The sequence below is a fragment of the Homalodisca vitripennis genome, chromosome 5 (genome assembly GCF_021130785.1).
Source record: "Homalodisca vitripennis isolate AUS2020 chromosome 5, UT_GWSS_2.1, whole genome shotgun sequence".
NCBI lineage: Eukaryota > Metazoa > Arthropoda > Insecta > Hemiptera > Cicadellidae > Homalodisca > Homalodisca vitripennis.
In genome coordinates this window covers 11644418-11668406 of record NC_060211.1, presented here as the reverse complement: position 1 = coordinate 11668406, position 23989 = coordinate 11644418, and the positions used below count along the sequence as shown (strand labels likewise).

General features: G+C 34.2%; 1 protein-coding gene across 2 annotated transcripts in view; it reads left to right on the top strand.

Annotated features, from left to right (window-relative positions):
* The first annotated feature begins 8984 nt into the window (after window positions 1-8984).
* The window catches only part of LOC124361803 (tensin-1-like), an 887387-nt gene continuing 872382 nt past the window's right edge, over window positions 8985-23989 (top strand). The window contains exon 1 of one of the 2 annotated variants that reach the window (XM_046815783.1): window positions 8985-9370. In XM_046815783.1, coding sequence (XP_046671739.1) covers window positions 9344-9370 — 27 coding nt within the window. In that variant the 5' untranslated portion in view covers window positions 8985-9343. The remainder of the gene's footprint in view (window positions 9371-23989) is intronic. The other variant, XM_046815784.1, reaches the window with a different exon arrangement.

Genomic DNA, 23989 nt, shown 5'->3' with positions numbered 1-23989 from the left:
TACACACATATTTATTTATTTATTTATTCATATACGGTTTAACACCATTTTACAATATACAGTAATTTTATTTGCAGCCAACATCAAGATGAACAACAATATATTCAGTATAAAAGAATAATTTATGATATTAAATACGGTAACCTGTAACATAACAATGCAAAGTATGAATCAATATTATAACAAATTCAAAAGATAAATATATATATGTATGAGAACTTAACATATTCTGTTTCAACTTCCAACGGTCAAGGTCCAATATACAACAATATTACAAATATAATTCTACAAAGACGGCTAAATCAACTCAGTTACAAAGGTACACAAATTACATATACAAATGTAATACGTCTAATGCTGTTATTGTATTGGTGATGGACGTTAATGTTGTTTTACAGGGTTCAGGGCAATAAACAGTTGTCAACAAGGAACATATTAGCAGTAAATGGTTGATATGTACACACAGTTACCAATGTTAATACGAGTGATACTGTTTACTTTATTGGTAGAGGACGTTAATGGTAGTATACGGGGTTTCAGGGCAGTAACAGTTGTCAACAAGGAACATATTAGCAGTAAGGGTTTGATATGTTACACACAGTTACCAATGTAATACGAGTGATACTCTTACTTTATTGGTAGAGGACGTTAATGGTAGTATACGGGGTTCAGGGCAAGTAACAGTTGTCAACAAGGAACATATTAGCAGTAAGGGTTGATATTTACACACAGTTACCAATGTAATACGAGTGATACTGTTACTTTATTGGCAGAGGACGTTAATGGTAGTATACGGGTTCAGGGCAGTAACAGTTGTCAACAAGGAACATATTAGCAGTAAGGGTTGATATGTACACACAGTTACCAATGTAATACGAGTGATACTGTTACTTTATTGGTAGAGGACGTTAATGGTAGTATACGGGGGTTCAGGGCAGTAACAGTTTTGTCAACAAGGAAACATATTAGCAGTGACGGTTGATATTTACACACAGTTACCAATGTAATACGAGTGATACTGTTACTTTATTGGTAGAGGACGTTAATGGTGTTAACGGGGTTCAGGGCAGTAACAGTTGTCAACAAGGAAAACATATTAGCAGTAAGGGTTGATATGTACACACAGTTAACCAATGTAATACGAGTGATACTGTTACTTTATTGGCAGAGACGTTAATGGTAGTATACGGGGTTTCAGGGCAGTAACAGTTGTCAACAAGGAACATATTAGCAGTAAGGGTTGATATGTACACACAGTTACCAATGTAATACGAGTGATACTGTTACTTTTATTGGTAGAGGACGTTAATGGTGTTAACGGGGTTCAGGACGGTAATAGTTGTCAACAACGATCATATTAGCAGTAACGGTTGATATGTACACACAGTTACCAATGTAATACGAGTGATACTGTTACTTTATTGGTAGAGGACGTTAATGGTAGTATACGGGGTTCAGGGCAGTAACAGTTGTCAACAAGGAACATATTAGCAGTGACGGTTGATATGTACACACAGTTACCAATGTAATACGAGTGATACTGTTACTTTATTGGTAGAGGACGTTAATGGTGTTAACGGGGTTCAGGACGGTAATAGTTGTCAACAACGATCATATTAGCAGTAACGGTTGATATGTACACACAGTTACCAATGTAATACGAGTGGATACTGTTACTTTATTGGTAGAGGACGTTAATGGTAGTATACGGGTTCAGGGGCAGTAACAGTTGTCAACAAGGAACATATTAGCAGTAACGGTTGATATGTACACACAGTTACCAATGTAATACGAGTGATACTGTTACTTTATTGGTAGAGGACGTTAATGGTGTTAACGGGGTTTCAGGACGGTAATAGTTGTCAACAACGATCATATTAGCAGTAACGGTTGATATGTACACACAGTTACCAATGTAATACGAGTGATACTGTTACTTTATTGGTAGAGGACGTTAATGGTAGTATACGGGGTTCAGGGCAGTAACAGTTGTCAACAAGGAACATATTAGCAGTAAGGGTTGATATGTACACACAGTTACCAATGTAATACGAGTGATACTGTTGTTTAATTGGTGGAGGACGTTTAATGGTGTTTTACGGGGTTCAGGACGGTAACAGTTGTCAACAAGAATCATATTACGTATTACCAGTAACGGTTGGTATGTACACAGATACATATTTAATGCAACTGATGTAATTAATGTATTGGAGCAGAATATGAAATAAAATAGAACATATTATTACATTTGTGTTGTATTTTGTTGCGTTTAGATTTTGTATACCCTGATGTTTTAATTACTTTAATTGTGACGAATAATTTTTCTCATTGCGTACTTTTGAGTTCATTGTTATATCTCCTGTTAGTTTATAATAACTAAACATAAGGGGATTGTCAATACCTTTATGCAAAATAAATATTTTTATCTATGTCCACGATGCGTTATATTAATTGGTTTATTATAACATTAACTTATTGTGGTCATTTGCTATCGTTCAGTGATACAAGAAATAAGTAACGCAACATTTCATGATGTGCAGTATTATCTCTTCCTCAGGAGAATAACTAACCTAATACATAACTCTAATCTAGGTTAAAACTCAATTCCCATATCAGCGTTGTGATACACATAAAAAACGAATCACAACAACGATGAATACTCTATGGTTACTTTTTTATAGCAGTTTTAATATTACCGTACTATTTTTAGACACGTTGAGGTATGCCTTAGAAACACTGGTTGCTTTAAGAAACACTGTGGCCTAAGGTTATTTCCTCTTCTGATAAGGGATTCAGTAATCCTATGTTACGTAAAATAGGGTCCTATCTGATTTCATTAGTCATTTTCACTCAGGTAACTGATGAAATTAATTAATCACTGAACGATATAAACGAAACCAATTTTTTTGTATTGATATCACAAAATACAGCAATATTAATATGATTTATCATAGGTGCTTGTTCTCATATGATTCAGTTTTTATTAAAAAAAACTAATATATTTGATCTATGTAGTAGACAGAATATGTGCACAAGGAGCAAAATGGATATTATTCACTACAAAGCCCAGATTGAGACGTGAAAAGGACTAACCTCAATATAAAGTACTGATCTTCTGCAAGGATCTCTTTTAGCGAACAATAATCGAAATGATAGTAAAATTATTGTTAGCGGTATACAGTGTAAGTTAAAAGTATGGAAACACTCTAAACATTCATTGAAATTAAAAAGTTTAAAGTTAAATTAATTAAGTTAAAAGCAAGGATGAATCGCGTTTAACCTTCAATAGACAAAGATAAAAAATTAAACTCAGGACACTCCTCTACGAAACAAAAACAAACCATTTCAAAACATGGGCTTTTTGGGAGGAAGTTTAACATTTGGAAATGTAAAGTTACAGTATCACGGTTGAAACTTACTAACCTGTGTTCAAACTGATGTCCTAGAAAATGTCCAAGTCTATTGTAGAAACTTTAAACGGCATGCTGCGCTGCATTGATTCGCGATACTGGACCTTTCTCAAAACTGATAAGATAAGGAAGGCCTGTCCTACAGCTGATGATAACTGCTGTAAAACAGGTTTGAGTTTGTAACGAAATGGTTTATATGTTTGATTTGTTTACCTTCTGAATGTGGATGTTGATGTTTTGCCTCAGTTAATTTTTAATTAATTTCAGTGAGCTGCCATTTTTTACTGGTACCATCCCTCCATCGTTATCCATCAAAAACTAAACAGTGTATCTACATACTTTTAACTCAAACTGTATATTCAAAAAATACCACATTAGGCAAATTGAGTAATTTAAAACAATAAACGTATAGATAAGAATTAAAACAAGTAATTAAAGACTATAAAAACTTCTTTCATTATTCACAGTATATTCGTGTTATAGTATGTAGTTACAAACATATTTCTATTAGCTATGATTTCAACCAAAGCTATCGTTAGACCACATGAACGTATGGTGTATTTATATTTTATGTTATTTAATGTATTGTATACATAGAATGAATATGTTATATTACATGGTGAACAAACACAAGAAACATCTACCAGAACAACGTAAATAAAATCATATAACCCTTGTAATATATATTCATGGTGATGTTTCTTAACAGTATTAAAAATAAATTTTAATATTCAATTGTGTTTATTTTATAATACAACAGTTTTACACATTTCCCTTCACTTAACCTGAAGGGAAATATTGCTGTAATTTCGTCGTTACTTAACCTGTTACTTATATTTTTAAGTCTACTGTATTCTATCTTACTGTTTACACCATGAAAGTATTTAAAACCGGTAATTTAGGACAAGCGCAAACTTGAGCACAAGTTGTGGAGCGAGGAAAACTTGTCTAAGCCGTAGTGAGAGAAATTGGAAACAATTTTACGGTGGATTGCCAAATGCATCTTGTGCGTTCACATGAAAACTTAAACAGATTGTGAGAATACAGAGTTTTCTTTACCTCACATTCGACAACATTTTTCATGTTTTTAACTTTCAATAAAATGACGTTTCCACTATCATTATGTTTGATTTGTAACATATTGCGAAGAATGGGAAAGAAAATCTTGGATAATTTTTATAAGGGTTCCGGATGTGCAATAATGGTTATTTTGGACTATAACTTTGTTTTATGCTACTTTTGAGTTTCAATAATCGCTGACAGAAATAGTTTTTAATGTTAACATATCACAAGAACTGATTAAAATTCCGTACATAGGAAATGAATTTAGGAATTTTGAACTTAGACTTGATCATTTGAAAATGAAAGTAATGTTAGCTATATCCACTTATCTTACATGACAACATACAGGACACCAAGCAATAATTTCTATAATGTATAAATTTTCAGTTTAACAATGTACAAATAAATTTAAAAGTGCTCTATTTTTTATGTCAAGCAGCATAAACCTCACCAAGCTTACACTGGCGATGGTAACAACTTTTATAGTTTTTCTTTTAGTTTAAAGTTTGTTATTGACAATGGATCGTTTGAAACGATAACAGAAACTTTCCCCATTATTAAGGGGTATAAAAGGTATAACATAACGTTTCGAGGGTTGGAATCTATGCTCTTCATCAGTTGGGGTAGGTATTAATCTTGTAATACCTCCCCCACGTGACGCCCACCTGACGAAGAGGATAGATTCCAATCCTCGAAATGTTATGCTATACCTTTTAAAACCTACAACGATGACAAGTGTCCGAAATCCTGTTATCATTTTAATTTTTATTGTATTAGTTACATAGGAACAAGGTGTGCTTTTGTCAGAAGGGTAAGATACAACCAAAGTGTGCGTAAGTTCAGCTGTTTTCTATGACATATTAAAGCTGTCATGAAAACAAACGCCCTCTATCTTAACAGTTGACGTGTACTCTATTTATGTCTTCAGAGTCCAGTCTATATAGTGCATCGGTGCTAAATATTTTTACTTTACCGAAGAAGTAGCTTGACGACATTATAATGACGTCAACAATCGTGAATTCACGTCTTAGGGTACTGTGAGTGCCCATCTTCAGTAAACAATAAAGCAGAATGAAAAGACACCCTCATTTGATATCTCGTACTTGTAGATATGCCAAAGTATATTAATGGCACCATGTTACATTGTGATGCAGAAGTACCGGTACATATCCGGCCGAATGATTAAGAGAACCGGTAACAGATCACATGCCTACACAAATTACGCCTATTGATTCAACATTCTCCTCAATCCCATTCCATTTCATCCACGTGGATATGCGGTGTGATTACCATACTTAATAGCCATTTGATCCTAAGATATAATCTTCTAAACTATTACTGCTTAGCGATTAATTAAAGGAACACTCGAACCCATAAAAACATTTTTTGTTATTGGCTGAGCATTAGTGAAGCCTATCAATGGAGAGACTGGAAAAATTTAGTTTCTGTCTATCTATCTTGACTTGATCTACAAACATGAGCTATGTGACAAATTTATCTTAAATTCCATGGTTTCTCTCAATGTCTTTGAATAATAATTGCTTGTATGGATATACATAACCTTGGAGCAACACACATGATATTTTGAACCGATCCTCCCGGGAGTGAACCAGTTCAATGCACCGCGTGAGAACGGTCATTGCTTCCTCCGGTAACACCGTCCGCCGGTAAAATAATGATAATATGTATTTACATTACATTGGAGCAACACATACGATATTTCGAACCGATCCTCCCGGGAGTGAACCAGTTCAATGCACCGCGTGAGAACGGCCATTGCTTCCTCCTGTAACACCGTCTGCTGGTAAAATATTGATAATATGTATTTACATTACATTGGAGCAACACATACGATATTTCGAACCGATCCTCCCGGGAGTGAACCAGTTCAATGCACCGCGTGAGAACGGCCATTGCTTCCTCCGGTAACACCGTCCGCCGGTAAAATATTGATAATATGTATTTACATTACATTGGAGCAACACATACGATATTTCGAACAGTTCCTCCCGGGAGTGAACCAGTTCAATGCACCGCGTGAGAACGGCCATTGCTTCCTCCGGTAACACCGTCCGCCGGTAAAATAATGCTAATGTGGATGTACTTAACATTTGGAGCAACACATATGATATTTCGAACAGTTCCTCCCGGGAGTGAACCAGTTCAATGCACCGCGTGAGAACGGCCATTGCTTCCTCCGGTAACACCGTCCGCCGGTAAAATATTGCTAATATGGATTTATTTATAAGGCTTCATTGAAGTGCAAATGTGTTCGTGTTTACTCCGGCGGAAGACAAATTGAAAAAGGAAATAATAAAGTGTGTGTCGGCGGGTATCCCGCGGCGGCGGCGGGCAGAGCTAGTTGTGGGCGGACTGCGGGATATGCGAGGGAAAGTGGTCCTCCCTCAGTTCGCTGGTAACCCGGCTACTGTGCGTTGCTCCAGGCAGTGACAACGAGACGGTAGCACCTGCCGCTGCTCTCCCTTCTTTGTCGCGGTCTTACGTAAATTGTCCGTGTAACGTTATGAGATGTAACCTCGCCTAGGGCCTCGGAATGTTTGGCAGGTGGTGCTGATTACAAATCACGTTTATATAACCCAATTGGTGTTGTTAAAAGAGGTCCAATCTCCTTAAATACAGAGTCGCAGAATGTAATACAGTCTACAAATAGGGAACAGAACCTCTTAGAGTCCAGGGTTATAAATTGTGTCATTCTAAGTATTAGCACACAATTACTAGATATTTTGTAAAAATATTAAGAACACTACTTGGTCCTCTTTACACGACTGCATACTTATATATTTTAAATGCAGGTCCATTAAACTATATGAAGGATTTTGAACGTTACTAATTAGCACATTATGTACTAGCATATACACTGGAATAATCATTTGTAACAAAGTATAAGAGTGATGCTCACAAGGATATAAAGATTGGTCGAAAATGAGGTCAGTGATTGGTCAGTAATGTCAAATAAGATTCCCATTATAATAAGGGTGGAAACCACTCAAATACGATTAAAAACAATAAATTATACCATCATCAAGGACGTAGCCAGCAAGTGGGTCCAAAGGGTGCGGGCTCCCCTAACATTTTCAACTTTTTCAATTACGTTTTTAGTAAACGATTATTATTTAAATTATTCAGTATTATTGACATGTATTGATGAAAGATCGTTCGTAATAAAGTAACAGGTCAAGAACTTTTTAAGGACCAAAATGGGGCCTTACTGTCTTTTCACTACGGGAAAATATCAGTTGTCAGAACCCTCACCCCAGAAAAATTATTTCCAGGCTACGTTCTTGATACTCATGTAATGGACACGTCCTCTAAATTCTCTTATTTTAAATTAACGTTATTAAAGATCAAACAAATATTAAAGATTTTGGTTTATATAATTCTTTATAATTAGATTAACTTAGCCATGGCTAGAACGAGTAGTAAAGTACAATAAATTTAAATTCATAAATTAAAACTTTTAAATTAATACGGAATTGAGAGATAAGTTATATTGTTCTATATAAATATAAACTATTTTCCGTGAAAATTCCTAAAATACATTTTTCTACCTAATAAAAGCAAAAATTTAATTGGTACAATTTTGCATTATTCCATATAAGGAGTGTTTCAAAGTGTATTTTAAATTAAGTACTTTCCTCAATCTTCTGTAGAACTTTTTGGTTAATTCGCATTGTTATATTTTTCTTGGTATTGAATTGATTAGGTTACAATAGTCGATTTAATTAGTTACTTACTGCGATAAAACTTTTTACTGAACTTGCATTGTTGACTAAACTTGCAAATTGTCAGTTACGTATCATCCGATTTCAACACTTAAAATGTGCTTTGAATTGTTTCGCAGTTATTTTTTATAACTATCTTTTAAAATTAGAACTTATTTTATGTATCTCAAATGTATGTATATCAAATTTTTGATTTGATATTTGTAAACGGCCCTTACATTGAAAATTAATTCGTGAATTCAACCAAAACTTTTAATAAACCCTGTCAACATAAATAGTTTACCAAAGTTAACTTATATGTGTGCATATTTCCTTTATTGAGGCAGCAGCTGGGAACAACAGAAAGTTGGTGCGGTGGTTTCTAAAGTCCTTTAGGTCTTGGGCCTATATAATCTGCAACTTTAAAGTTGGTTTATTAGTGAACCATTCCATACCGAATACATACAGCCAGACGGTGAACAGAAATATATAGTACTTTGATTCCATTTAGTGTGTGGGTCTCTTTGGACACAAAAGGTTTGAAACACACTGTATATTATCGTTTCTTACACAGTTCTGCAGTTGTTGCTATGACAACGTGCACTAGAGGGTAGTTGAAGTCCTGTAAAGAGCGCGCATCGTTCTCGCATATTTGGGTGACCTTGCAGACGATTGACCTTTGTAACCGAGAGTGCAGTGGCAGTGGCAGTGCTGGCAGCGGCTGGCAGCTAGCGGCCCAGCAGGACTGCACCGCGACCACGACCAGTTCTCGGCGGCTAGCTGTCACGCGCGCCTCGGCCCCGGGTCTGGTTACTCGACCTGAGACGACAGCTCACTCCCAGTATTGTGTAGTGTGTAGTGCAGTTACCTGGTCACCCGAGGTCGACGTGTGTGCGATGTCCCTTCGCCCTCGTTCGGGTGTCTTGCACGCCTATACCTAACCTAACTTTCCTCTTCTGTAGGTGACAGCGTTAGCTCTGCACTTACTACAATCTTTCCCCGCAATCCAAACGGTGCAATAGTGGAGTCTATCTCGAAGCTGTTGTGATGTGCTGTAATGAGTGGTCAGTGATGTTGTGATGTTTCCGGCGATGACGTGATGTTGTGATGCCAGTGCTTGTAAATCACCTCTCCTGACATCTTCCTCAGATGGAGTGGACTTTCCCACAGCTATCGGTGAGTCAAAAGTAACGTCCTGATAAATTATACTTTTTACTACAGATCACTAGTGTTTTCGTGCTGTACTTCGTACATCGCATAGCCACACCCATACTTCGCCATTTCATAGATGGATTCATTATGTCTTTCTAATATTCTCTTACTGTTCGTAAATCTTGTCATCACATAGTGGTTATACGATCATTTATCTTATTCCCACAACCCACACAGCTGCACGGTGTTTGCATGATGCAGTGATAGTGTCGCCTTCAATTAAGCGTTGTTAAGGTCATTAAACAATGTTGTTCGTTAAAAGCTTGTTGGCGCGAGTTCCTGGATGTATGTTATAAACTTGCCGCCATTTTTCATCCAAGCATTACCAACTATAATAGAGAAATATATCTTTACTTTGCAAAGCTTTCTTCAAGACAAATCAATAACATGTAATCATTTTTATCTTTGCCCTAAATAGGTGTGGCACATGGTATGCCAATCTCCTTACTGCAGTGAAATAGACGTCAATTGTTTACAATCAGTTACGATAGCTAATATTTGGTTATTTTATATAGTTTGTAATGCCACTAAATACATTTTCATCGCTACATTATTTTCTCTTAAAGTTATTTACTACCATATGAGCCAAGTTATCTACCCATAGTAAATATAATCACCAAGCCGGATGTTATAATTAGCCTACATGTAATATATATTTCTTAATAACCGTCCTGTCCTGTACGTCACTATTTTACTGAGCATATGAAGTAGATTGATTTGTTTCTAGATATAAATTAATTGCAGTTTCCTTGTTTGTTTTACATTAGTAATAAGTAAAATAATTTATTTTTAGTCTTGATATTTCTTTCTCAGTATTCTTGAATTTGAAATATCTCTATAATCTGAGGTAATTTATCAGTTAGTAAGGTATGTATATTTTAATATTTTTGTTATGTTTATAACAATCTTATAGGTTGTTTACGTAAGATATACTACAATTTCAGACAAATAATAGATTTCTAAACTGATTGTATATTGTTAATTTAATAATTGATAATTATATTAATAAATATTAATAATTATTAATAATATTAATTGAGTATGTAATAAAATCCTCGTAAAAAAATAATTAGTACGAAATAATGAGAAATATGTGTACTATCTGGCAGCTGACAAATAAATACTCAAATACTTTTGTAATTAACAATGGTAGTGATAGTGACTTTAACTGGCAGGAATAGAAAACTATCTTCTCACAGTTGGAAATTATCATTAAAAATGAGCTTTTTCAAACATTAATTTTTTTACTCCTGTTGTAAAATCTTCAACTTTACTTCACTAATAATGGATAATTATTGTGTTTGTTCTGGTAGATAAGTACTGAAGATAAGCACTGTTTTGACTAAAACAATTTTGTTACATTTATATCTTGTATTTTTATTTTATTATTTTGAGCATGTACAATATTTTTGTTAACTTAAAAATTCGTAACTCTTCAACGTATACAACATTGAAATGCTCATATCTATTTGTACATCAGTGCTTACAGGTAACTGTAAAAAGCTTATTAGATTATTTAGTACAATTGTTTTTATTTAATTCTATTCTTAATGGTTATTTATTATTTGTGTAGTACATTTGACAATTACATTATGAAATAAGATAGCTTTAAGATCTTAACTCCATCTTCATCATAATGGTTTAAACAAGGCATCTGTCTTTAAAATACACATTTTGTGTGTCCTGTAAATAAAAAAATCTAATCGTTTTAAAAATAATTCAATTTGAAAAATTCAAACAGCCACCGTTTTATAACTATAATATGAGTTTTTTTTTATTTTTGATACATAGTTAGGTTAGGTTTCGCCTAGATGAATATTCTTGCAAAATTACACTGTTGAATTTTAACAGTTGAAGAGCTACGAATTTTAAATTAAAAAACAAAAAGAGGCAAAAGACGTAAAAAAGAACCGGAGGGCCAAGATCATAGTGTAAAATATGTTTATCTCGATAATACCACAATCCCTATACAGGGAGTTGAGAGACACACTGTATAATAAAATTATATTATACAAGAATACAAATATATACTGATGAATGGGGATACGTTCAGTCGCATATGAGGTAGTAAACAATGTTTATGCTATTTAAACGTCACTGGGGAAATAAACGGATCCCAAAACCGTTTACTTCTTACTCTTCCAAGGATACACATCTAATACTTTAGAATTATATCGAATAACTAGTCGATGTAATTTTGGTTTTTATTGGCTCATTGCGGCCTATTGAAATGGTGCATGTTGGAACATTATTCTTAGAAGCGATGTGTAATTGTTTGTCTATTATTTTTGTTCATTATTATAGATTTTACCCAAACTTAAAAACCTGCTGAAATAAAATTAGATATACATTTTCATCTGACACTATCTAGTGCCTGCTTTTTTATAAACTTTTGATACAAAACCCACTGAATAAAATTCTTCTTGACATTGAGATAAAACGTTTCAAATGCAGGAAACGATCCGTAACAATGAAATCAATGGCGTGTAACCGCAAAAGGCGGCGATAAAAACCCGTGACAAGGAGAGTTGTTTACTTGCGTACTTCACACAGATGTCTCTGTCAGCTGTGTTACAACCATCAAATAAACAGGCTGGTTTTGTTTCAATTCGTGGTAAAAATAATAGGCCTTGTTATAGCCACCTTGAAGAGTAGTAAACTATGTTTTTGCAGCTGTAAAAAGAAATTTTATTAAAAATCTGTCCATATGGAAATACGTTTGGATCATAACTTACCTGACATGTTTGCATTACATTCATCTCAATCGAAAACGCTGCTCCAAACATTGGGTCTCAATGCGGACGTTGGCAGTTTTCTGCATCCTCGTCTACAGGATTGGATTCTGCAGAAGTGCGCACTCTCGCCCACCAACTGTCACGGCGGCACAGGTCCTCTCTTTCGGCGGAGAGGGGAAGGGGGGTTCACAAGTAGGTATTAGGTTTCTGAACTAATTCACCGTCTAGGCTCTGTTTCAGAATCGCCACACATGGGGGCCTTGCTCTAACAGACCCACAATAATTCTTTAACCCAAATTCACAATACCCAGACAGAAACTTGGCTTGCATGGTATTCATATGTTTTTTGCACCGTTTATCTTACTTCCTTGTCGATATTGCAGATAAAACCTAAATTTTAAAACTGTTCTAACCAACCAATTTTGCAGAGTTACTTTATCGAACTTGCTGAAAACTCTTATAGGTTTCCAGCTTTACAGACTACTCTGCGTATTTAATAATTTATATCTTTAGTTTAATAAATAATTGCTTGTACTTTTTCGTATATACGCTCAATTTTACAATTGTATATATTTATCATAAATTAAAAATAAGAGTTTTTAAAGTAAATATCGACACTGATAGGTTTTTAGGTCAATCTTAAATTCTGAGAGCTTAGGCAAAGTTGTTTTCCCAGGATTCCGTTAAAAAAATGTATTATTAGTTTTAATTGTATGTCTGGGATCCTGTCAGTAAAATATTTTTTTTTCGTAGAGTTTGTGAAAACCGTCTTGTTATGGTTTGGTTACAGGACAAATTTTAATAAGAATTCATACCATTAGGAATATTTTGAAACTCAAGCTTCGCTTCTCAGAGCAACATTCGCCATAAGTTCCTTTAGCAGTCGCAATAACAATAGTTTGTTGCACTGAAGTGTACCAGTGTTGCTCGACCTACCGTCCCTAGCCTCGCTTTTCAGAGCAATCAACGTTATGGAAAGAGTTTTCTAAAGTCAGTCAGAGAAAATGCGATGTTATAGATGTTTTGATAAGCTGATAAAAGTATTTAGTTGCGTATAACAGTGACAGGCGTAGCAAACCTTAATTATACGTATTGGGTAAGTAAAATATGTGTTCACCTTTACTTGACGAACACCGGAATGTGACATAGTGATATCAAAAGTTTTACAAATATAGGTTAGGGAAAGGGTCTAATAAGATTGTACAATATTTCGATGCTTTCATCCAACAAAACAATAAAAAGACCAGGAAAAGACTATATAATGATGACAGTTCATAATCGACTGGACTAATAACGGTTATAATTTATAGTATTTACAGTGTGAATTTAAAACGAGCAATTATACAATTTGAATTCATTGCTTGACGTAAAGGCATAATCGAGCTCGAGCTAGTTGCTCCTAACCAGTTGGTGCATGGTGCATTGAAAGACCCTATTTGCTATAATCATAAATTTACTTAAATTCTATGCAAACCAAATAATATTATTATTCAATAATTGAATTTAAGCAGCGGTCGAAATGTCCTAACGTAACATTTTCAACTGACCTCACAAATGCAGAGAATGTTGTAGTGAGGAGCCCAGATCCAATTTAAATTGTGTAAACACATAACCTAGTATCCTACAAACCTGGTCCCTAAAACCATAAAGGAATTTCCTCTACAAAGTAAAACAATCGTCAACGGCACTAGCCTTGTGATGTACGAGATAGGACTGGTTCGAATGTTTCAAAAATATCAAATTACAAATGGGGTTACCACACACCTAAATAAATAGTTATATCAATGCCCACAAGCGGTAGGTCTATAAAGAGATGCCGTCATTTTCAGCCAAAAAGTCCGGCTTTATCCAGTTGGCTGACAGTGTATAAGCTTTTATTTATGTATTTGACGGTTGATTGTGTGTTAAACAACAACAAAAATAGTTTTATTTTACTAATCCATTCGGTACCCTTTTCAACCTTCTCCAGATATATGAAATGTGTCCATATGTTATGCACACTAAATTGATCGTCGAAACTATAAGAGATACAGCAAATATTAAATGGACGCAGTTGTGCGTAATAACAAGACCAACAAATCAATGTCGTCAAGTTGATTATCGGTTGGGTCGTTCACTCGCTGCGCTCAAAAAACTTATTTTTGTAAAAGTGTTGTAACTGAACATAAAATTGAAGCTAATATCCTATTTTGCTAATCAATTACAGACAAGGCAAAAACAGTAATTTTTTGGCTGACATTGTCTGATAACTTTAATGTTTTATTGAACAGCTGATTCCAACACTGTTTGTAGTGAAATATCAGTCAGTTTTACCAACTATTCGAATAGTATAAACAAATTCCCTTGACACAACATACAAAAACGGGGGTTTTATAATTATTTTACGAAAACTACTAGAAAACTATAACTTGTATCGTATTTTTGAAATCGGTAAAAAATTTCTTTTCTTTTCATTAAGTAAAAAATGGGTCGTTCCATATACAAATTTGGCTAGAACCCTACACGTCCTGCTTGTTCATCTTAAAAAATGTTCATTATAATATTTAAAATCTAAAAATTATTTCGTGCAGATTTCATGTAAGAAACATTTCAATATAAAGTGTTAATAAGAGAGCTGTGAAAGTTTCAAAATTTGACCAAAAACAGTTTTTTGATCGCAGCGAGTGAATGACGCAACAAATAATCAACTTGGCCTCATTAGTTTGTTGATATTGTTATTACACACAACATTGTCCATGAAATCTGTTGTATCTCTCATAGTTTTTAATATTCCTTCACTTTACATACAATTTGGAACAAACTGTATAACCTCACAACTATAGCATATTGGTACGATACACAATCGATTCTTTTCTTAGAGAAAATACCTCTGTAGATTCGGTATAAACTAGGTTATGTTCCTATAAAGTGTAAATTGGATCTAGCTCCAATACGACTATTGCAGATCCAAATACCGAAGCTAAGATCCCATTTGGATTGAATGGCATTGCTGTTTTGGCATTTCTCTACAAGTGAACATTGAGCTCGTTCATTCTGTACAAGTTCTACCGTATAGGGAATATATTAAATATATAATTTTTTTCAATAAAGTTGAATCACAAAAAGTACTTGCTCCGCCTGGACTCGAACCCGGATCTCTCACTTGCCGGGTGAATGTGCTACCATAACACCACAGAGCCCTCACTTTTTACGATTCAATTATATTGTATTTGGCCGTTATCTGTCACATATGCGTTTAAATAACTTAATATATGATCGGAAGACCAAATACCTGTCAAACGACTTTTGTTTACATTAATCAAATTTGTATAAATGGCAATAGCCTTATTTAATTTTTTCAATAAACATTGAATCACAAAAAGTACTTGCTCCGCCGGGACTCGAACCCGGATCTCTCACTTGCCGGGTGAATGTGCTACCATTACACCACAGAGCCCTCACTTTTTACGATTCAATTATATTGTATTTGGCCGTATCTGTCACATATGCGTTTAAATAACTTAACTAACATATGATCGGAAGACAAAATACCTGTCAAACGACTTTTGTTTACATTAATAAAATTTGTATAAATGGCAATAGCCTTATTTAATTAATATATCTTTCATTGAAGCATGACCTAAATTGGATTACTAAACATTATCCCTTCCAAATCCTAACCGCATTTGACCGCATTTGTGGTGACGGTCTCATTAGAAATTTGAGATAGTGAAAAGGGAGTAGATTTTATCTGCTATCCTATAAAATGTTTTGTAAGAGCAGTAATTCAATGCTTGTGAAAGTAATTTTTAAGTTCAGACATATACATTCACTACAAGATAGCCAGTGTGGTCGAAATTTGTCATGATTCATTGTGCATAATGGTGTCTGCGCAGTTTAGGTCGTCGTTCGGTGAGAGTTGCTCTTTCCACGGCAGACTTCAGAGACAGTGGAAAGTGCGTTATTTCCTGTACTGCCCAAAGAGAAATGTCGAAGCGGCATCATAATTCAGAACCGATGGGTTGATACACCTTATAAGGCGTTTGTTATCTCTCCCGTGTACAGCAAATTTCATACAATATAGATTAAGTATTCTAGATAAGTAAATATTGTCACTGAAGTGTCTTCTAGTAGTAAATCAGAGAGCTAAGCTATTGTTTAGAGCAGTTTTTATTCTTTTTGAAATTACTCGTACAACGGATTGGTAATCACTTGGTGGGAAACCCGCTTAAAATATTTATTTACAACAAACTACATAAAGTATATGATATAGAGTGTTAAAATGTTGACATGTTGAGTCGCACTGTAACAAGAATTATGCATACAGTCAGTATGTTACATGCATGCTATGTACATGTGTGTGTTTGTATTAAGAGGATTTGCACGTTCTCTTAATATTTTTCTGTACGTTTATTTTGGTAGCGATGGATTCTGTAGTGTTCAAATTGAAATAGTTTAATACAGAACAATTAAATTTCTATTAAGAAATGTACGTTTAAATTAATTTGAATGCTTAAAATTGTCATTAGTATAATTGTAGATGTTTGCTAATAAATTATATATACCTAATTAGTGGTAATAAAAGGGAGTTATAAGTTATAATTCCAACCTAAAAATGAAACTACGTTCATCGTTTACTTATAAAAATTGGTTACTACTCATTTACACCAACTAAAGTTACCATGAATATTCATACCATCATATTACCTCGACTACAGGCCACTGCAGACTCAGAGAAATTTCACGAGACTTTGAGTATTTTCCAAATCTATTTTCTAAATACACGTTTTAAGCTTCAAAGTATTTCCATATTTATTTGAGTACTCCACCTTATAGAATACTTATAGAATACTCCCAGTGAATTCAATATTTAAAATTTGAATAAGGTGAGTTAACTTCAAGGGAAAATTAAGAGGTACGCGTAAAAGCGGCGTCCTAGTTTACTATATTCTTCTTATCGCAGTCACATTCACCCCCCCCCCTTCACCTTTCTGCAGTGTATTTCTTAAGAATCCACCCGTTATCAGCCATTATCATACCTAAATGTTTAACAGTGTTTGTGTACCGCATTAATTTTATGTATGTTAGTCCCTGGACATTTCTTAGATTTTTTAATACTAAAGGAAATAAAATATAACAAACCAGTCATGCATTGGCGTTGAAAATTAAATATTGAAATAGGACATGGCAATGACAAACGGAGCAAATGAAACACATTTATTAAAGCACTTAAAGAATCAGAAAGGCAGAGATAAGAATTAGTGTCCTTCAATACTCTGCAATACAAGTGGTTTGGCAAAGTTTCACAACCACCTGTCAAGTGCCTATGTCACGGGAAACTTATTGGCTAAGTTCAGATCTAAGGATACTGAGCTCATTTCCATTTCCAGCATCAATCTTTGAAATATTTTCTGTCGTGTATTTCACTTTGTACTCTACCCTTGCTTTCCTTTTTGGAACGAATAAAGACTACTTCGCTTTTAAGATTATTACGATATCATGTTTGCACTTCAATTGATGATGAATTATTTAGATTGAATTGAGTATTTATTAACACACTTGAACATTCGGTCTTTTGTGCAAGGCAGTACATACTAGTCAATAATAAGTTACCAATTAATAGTAACAAACTTAAAACTATTAATAACATAATACATATATCGTATAACACAAAACGTTTATAAAAAGCGACAAAATATAACCATAACGATAAGCAACCTAAGAAAGCGACTGGACTTCCTGCATCATCGGGATTTTTCCAAGGGCCTCTTCTATACTATAGTAAGCTCTTCTGGCCAATGAACTGTAAAATTATTTTAATCTATTGTTATTTCTAATATACTAAAGTATTATTATATTATATATTAGGTATTCTAATATACTAATATATTAAAGGTGAATTAAGTAATTTTGGACCAAAGTAAAAAAGAGAATTTTAAATTGAGAGAGAGAGAGTGAATTTATTATTTACAAGGTTGTGCTTGTGTCTTCATTGGTAAAAGTGATCTAAAACATCAAAATCTTATGTTTTGATGTTTTGAAAAATGTATAACATGGAATAGTGAATTAAAAAGCTTTCCAATCTTAGAGTACCACTTGATCGGAAGAACTCCCTATAACTTTCCCGTTGGTCAAAAACACAATTTCTTTGGAGAAAGAAGACTCTTTTAAACTAATCTCTAATTTCAAATTGATTTATGATTTGTATAACGCCGATTAGGCCAGGAGTCGACAGCAAAGTTACACTAAAGGCAAACATATCCTCGGTTTTCTTGAAGCCAATACAGGACTCTCTCCCAAGAAAATAGTCGATGATCAACCGTTCCAGTTTTGTAGGAGATCGAAATGGAAAAGTATTGAAAGGGTTGAAAATATGATTCAAGATCATACTCTTCATAGCTTCTTGATGTTCTAACAACCGACCGTAAAATATACATAATAGTTACGTCGCCGAGAGACGACTATGTAAGTGGATTAAAAGTCACAACTTTCAACCAAATGGTCTGTTTCTATAGAGCCAGCTTACGCTGTTTGAGCATTTATTTATTTACATGTCTGACTGGTTGATTTTAAATGGGTCAAAGTAAGAAAAATTCCTGTTTCATATTTTAACCCTTTTGGTGCTCTACCATTTCCATATCCATTAAAGCTAAAACTAACTAACGAGGTTGAAAATAGATTTCTTAAAATAAATTGCTCCATTTTCTTAAAGGAAAAGCAGGTTTTATGTTTATACAATGCTCTTAGCTCCTGGACAAGATCGATTTGTATTGATATTTTTATTAGGCATATTCGTACATTGGTAATTCACAATAGGTCAAAATTATTTATACAGTAATATGTTTAATTAAATACCGAAATCTGAATGTTATGCCATTTTATTTCGGTTTACTACTCTAAAAGAAGGATTAATCACACGTTTCACCTTGTTTGTAGTGCTTGTTTTTACGACTTTCAAACCTGTACCATCAACGACTGACAAGGTGATTTATTGTAACGACCGGACGACAGTAAATGTGCCACAGCCCGGCTCTTCGCCTCACCTCCTCACAATTACACGACATACCGACCGGAGATGTTATCGCACCGGCTCATCTGTTAATTACGTCGTGTTACACGCCTTGTCGTGAAATTACCAGAGAAACGTCCGATACAAGTCCGACATAAATTGTAAACTTTCCACTTATCGACCAATAAATTCTTGTTGCGAAATTGCCCCGTAAATGGAATGCTGCCTACGCCAGAGGTACTTTGTGAAATGGAAAGCTACGCTAGCATCGCACCTGCCGTAGTGCCCCGCCGTGTGAAAGTCAGCCTATTGCACCGTTCAGCATGGAAAGGTACTCACGATTTTGACATGCTATTTACACGACTTTTCTTCAAGTGGTTGGGCAGACAGCTGTACAAGCGCCGGCAGTGAAGGCAAATAGTTAGTGAGGTCTTTAAATGCTGCGTACTCTCGGACAGTACGTGTTGTGAGTTGTACTTGTCCAAAACAACGATACAAGTACATATATACAATTACCATTAGACATCACCATTGTCAAGAGCCACGCAGAAGTGTGTATCAATAAAAATGTTTAACAATCGATTTTATCTGCATTTTCTACGAATCGTGTGTTTTAATCTCATTTTTAAATTATTCATCATTAAATATATTTCCGTTATTTTTTGTGTGTCGTCGAATGTTCTCTTCAGCACCCATTTATATTTTCTTTAGACCTGCAAGGATATAAAACGTTTAATACTTTACTGTAGGAACTCCAGCTTAACGCACTATCTCGTCTGATAAGATAAAGAATTACTGGTAATTGATAGAATGTGTTTTAGGTCCTATAAAAAGGATCTATTTGTTTTGTATCTCCAACTATTAACAGCCATTTATCTTTTTACCGAGAAATGCAAAAAGATGCAGAAACCTACCTATCTCTCTAAAGATAAGATATATTTGTTCCCTTGATAATATAAACTATTACTGATCACTTGTAGGCTTTATAGACCCTAAAAGTTGGGTTTATTTTTAAAGCGTACATCACTAACATTATTCACTTATTTCTCTTAATATTCTTTTTTGCTTCGTTAAAAAGCGTGTAGAGCCCGGGTAGAGTATGAATTCCACGACACCCACCGACGCTCGTTACACAATGTGCGAGCGAGGTATGACTAGTTAGTGTCCGGTGAGCTAGGTGGGTAGTGCTCTACAAATATCGTATACTTAATGACGCATTCCACACATTGCACGCTGATCGACCTCGACTGCGGTAGGCACTGTCCACCACGACCACGACCGCGGTAAACTGGTTCTCGGTTCCGTCACCGGTCACTCGCAAGGGCCGCGCTATTAACTAAATGGTTGCTGCCGATAATACAGAGTGTTTCGTGACTTTGACAACTCTACTCTCCACGATACGTCGGGTCCTATGGGAATTCCTTCGGTCTGCTGTACTCCTATACATTACATTGCTTTATTTTTTTTATAAAAAATTGAGAATAAGAATAAAAACTTAGATATGAGGGTGGCATTTTGGGGAAGTTCTTCTTCATAAATAAGAACATTTTGACCCTCCTAGCTCTATACATTTTTGAAGTTTTAAGTTTTTAAAAATCGACTAGTGAACAGTTCCATAAAAATCAAGTATTTCACTCTTACAATACACGGAATCAGATACTTCACTATCCTGTTCATCGGTTAAAACTACTATGAGCAGGGCGTGTATTATTCTGCATTAGAACTTTACAATAAATTGCCTGAATCTTTTAAAATGAATATTCAATTCAAACATTAAAAAATTCCTTAAAGCACTCACTACCTCATAAAGCGGGCAGATAACTCTGTTGAAGAGTACTTAAATAATTAATTTACCTATTTATATTACTTATTTGCCTTAAGTAAGTTTTTTGAGCAAAAGTGTAATTTGTACTTTTGATTTCTCATTCTTTTTATTTGTTGTTTTGATTGTGACAATTCACATGTTTATTTTAGCTCTGCTAAAAAATGTAAACACGATATGAAACTGTTATTGAATATATGGACTTTTCTATATACCGGGTGGCCCACGAAGATGTTTAAACGTTTGATTTTATATTACTTGCCCATTTATGCACAGGAAATGTTCAACCTCTACACTATCCATTAAATAGAATTTTAAATATATTCTGTGAAGAGTTCATCTCTTTAGCAATTGCTAAAACTAAATGGTGGCATTTTGAAAAACTATACTTAAAAAATAGTAAATACAGTATTTTTCGTTTGATAAAATTATCTAATATATTCTAGAGAAATAAATCATTTCAATCAGAAAATCAGAACATAGCCTATTAAAAACGTACAATTATAGTCCACAATTATTCGAACTGTAATCCATCCACAGCGACACACTGATAACAGCGCTTAACAAATGAATCGTAAGCTTTTACAAAGAAATTCTGCGGTATCCGGAGAAGTTCCTCTTCAATTGATTGTTTTAATTTCTCGTCATTATTGAAGCTACGGGTATAAACTTGTTCCTTTAAGTAACCCCATGGAAAGAAATCACACACTTTTAAATCTGGGGATCGGTGGGGCCAATAGCAATAGCCACGCACGACAATTAACTTTTTGTTCAACATTAAAAGTCATTTCTCGAACTTCAATATCAGTAAAACTGTAATGGAGGAGGTTAGGTTATGTTTTTATAGCACAAGCAATATCTTTCAATCAAACAGCTGTTTTCAACAATGAGCGTTATTAAACAGCTGTTCTTTAAAACTGCAACGTAGTAATCAAATCAGGCAATTCAGGAAATTAATTTTATTTATAGGAAGCAAAATGTTAAAATGTTCAGTATGTAACCATTTTCTTTCTACAATATTGTTACGGAGCTTTAATTTTCACTGAATATTTTTAAAACCTACTTTATTAATTGTGTAGAGTTTTAAAATGTTCGGTGCATAAATGGGCAAGTAATATAAAATAAAACGTTTAAACCTTTTTTTTGGGCCACTCAGTATATATATATATATATAATATAATTTCAATAAACATTGAATCAAAAAAAGTACTTGCTCCGCCGGGAGTCGAACCCGGATCAAATATTTATAACTTGCCGGGTGAATGTGCTACCATTACACCAGAGCGCTTACTTTTTCCGATTCAATGATATTGTATTTGGCCGTATCTGTCACATATGCATTTAAATAAGCAAACTAACATATGATCGGAAGACCAAATACCTGTCAAACGACTTTTATTTACGTTAAATTGTATAAATGGCAATAGCCTTATTTAATTTCACTAAACATTGAATCACAAAAAGTACTTGCTCCGCGCCGGGAGTCGAACCTGGATCTCTCACCAATAATGAATGGAAAAAAACAGTTGGTGGCTATAGAAATTAAAATAGAGAATTCGGGAACTTATTAGAAAAGACCCGATGTTTAGACATTTTCAGTTGAGTTTTCTAACAGTATTCCCTAATATTAATTGTTTTTGTTTATAATACAGAAAATATTTAATCTTCTGCAGTGATATATAAGTTGTGAATGTACTGGTAGCCTACCAATGATTTAGTAATGTTCTAATAATAGTGGTTGTTATAGTTTTCAAAGTATTATATCGAAAAATATTATACTGTTACCCATACAAAGTAAAGAATATACACGTGTTTTATCTCTTAAGAGGTTTTAAACAACAACACCTTATAGATATCAAAGTCACACACTTAATACAATAACGACAACGATATCAAATCTTAATTCTTACTGCGTCACTTACAACTTACCTTTTGCAAGGAAAATTCCACCAGTATAATAGTTACACTACCCAGATGTAGGTCAGCATATCTGTTTTCTCGTGAGTCAGCGGGGAGGTTGTCAGAGGGGGGAACAGCCGCTATCGTTGCTACCAGATAACATAGTCACGTGACTTCAGTCCAGGTACAGTTGGTGGCATACTTAACTATTGACCTGGAACCTATGTACAAACATTGAAACAACGATCTATAGATTACGTAATTCCAAGGGTTTTATACTTACTTGAAGTTATTACATTATAGAAATGTCGATATAACATGTATATTTTTTAACTATCTAGTGTGTCTAAAAAGTATGGAATGTACGTAAAATTTTAATAATGACTAAACAATTGGACGAGTTATATGTCAACCAAGTACCACGCACCATATGACAGGCTTCGCTTAAGATGCATTTTATAGTCAAGACAGACATAGAGAAATGTTTTCGGAATCCTTAGCTAAGAAAAATATACACAATTTCAAGTTTTTAGTACAATTATTCTTCAACTAATTATCCTGATCTGTAGTCTTTGCTAACACTCAGCCAAATTATATTGAGGGAAATGCACCATCATTGAACTCAATATTCCTCATACAGGTTTATGGAAAATTTCCAATCTCATTTCATTTCATAACTGAAATATCGTAAAGATAGACAGAAATAAAACCTTTCAGCCCGTCTATTGATAAGTTTCGCTAACGCTCTGTTTATTAGTACCTGTCTATAAAATAAAAACTACTCTACCTTCATATTGACTAGAACTTTTTTTAAATTTCGGTGTCAATATTTAATTAAACATCTTAATTAAGCATATGTACAGGGTTTTTCATAAAAGAATGTTGAGATTTTGAACATGATTTAAATGAAAAAAATTACTAAGAATAAATGTTATTTATTCATCAAAACAATTATTTCGAGCTGAGATTTGCATCAGTAATCAATTTCTATATGCACTTCAGTAGTCCCTCAACAAATATTTAATTGATAATCAAGTCTGTTCAAACGTTATTTAACAAATATCTTAATTAATGGTTGTTATTACTTCATTAAACCTGCTACTCAAGTAATCCAGGTCTTGAATTTGTTTTTATAAACA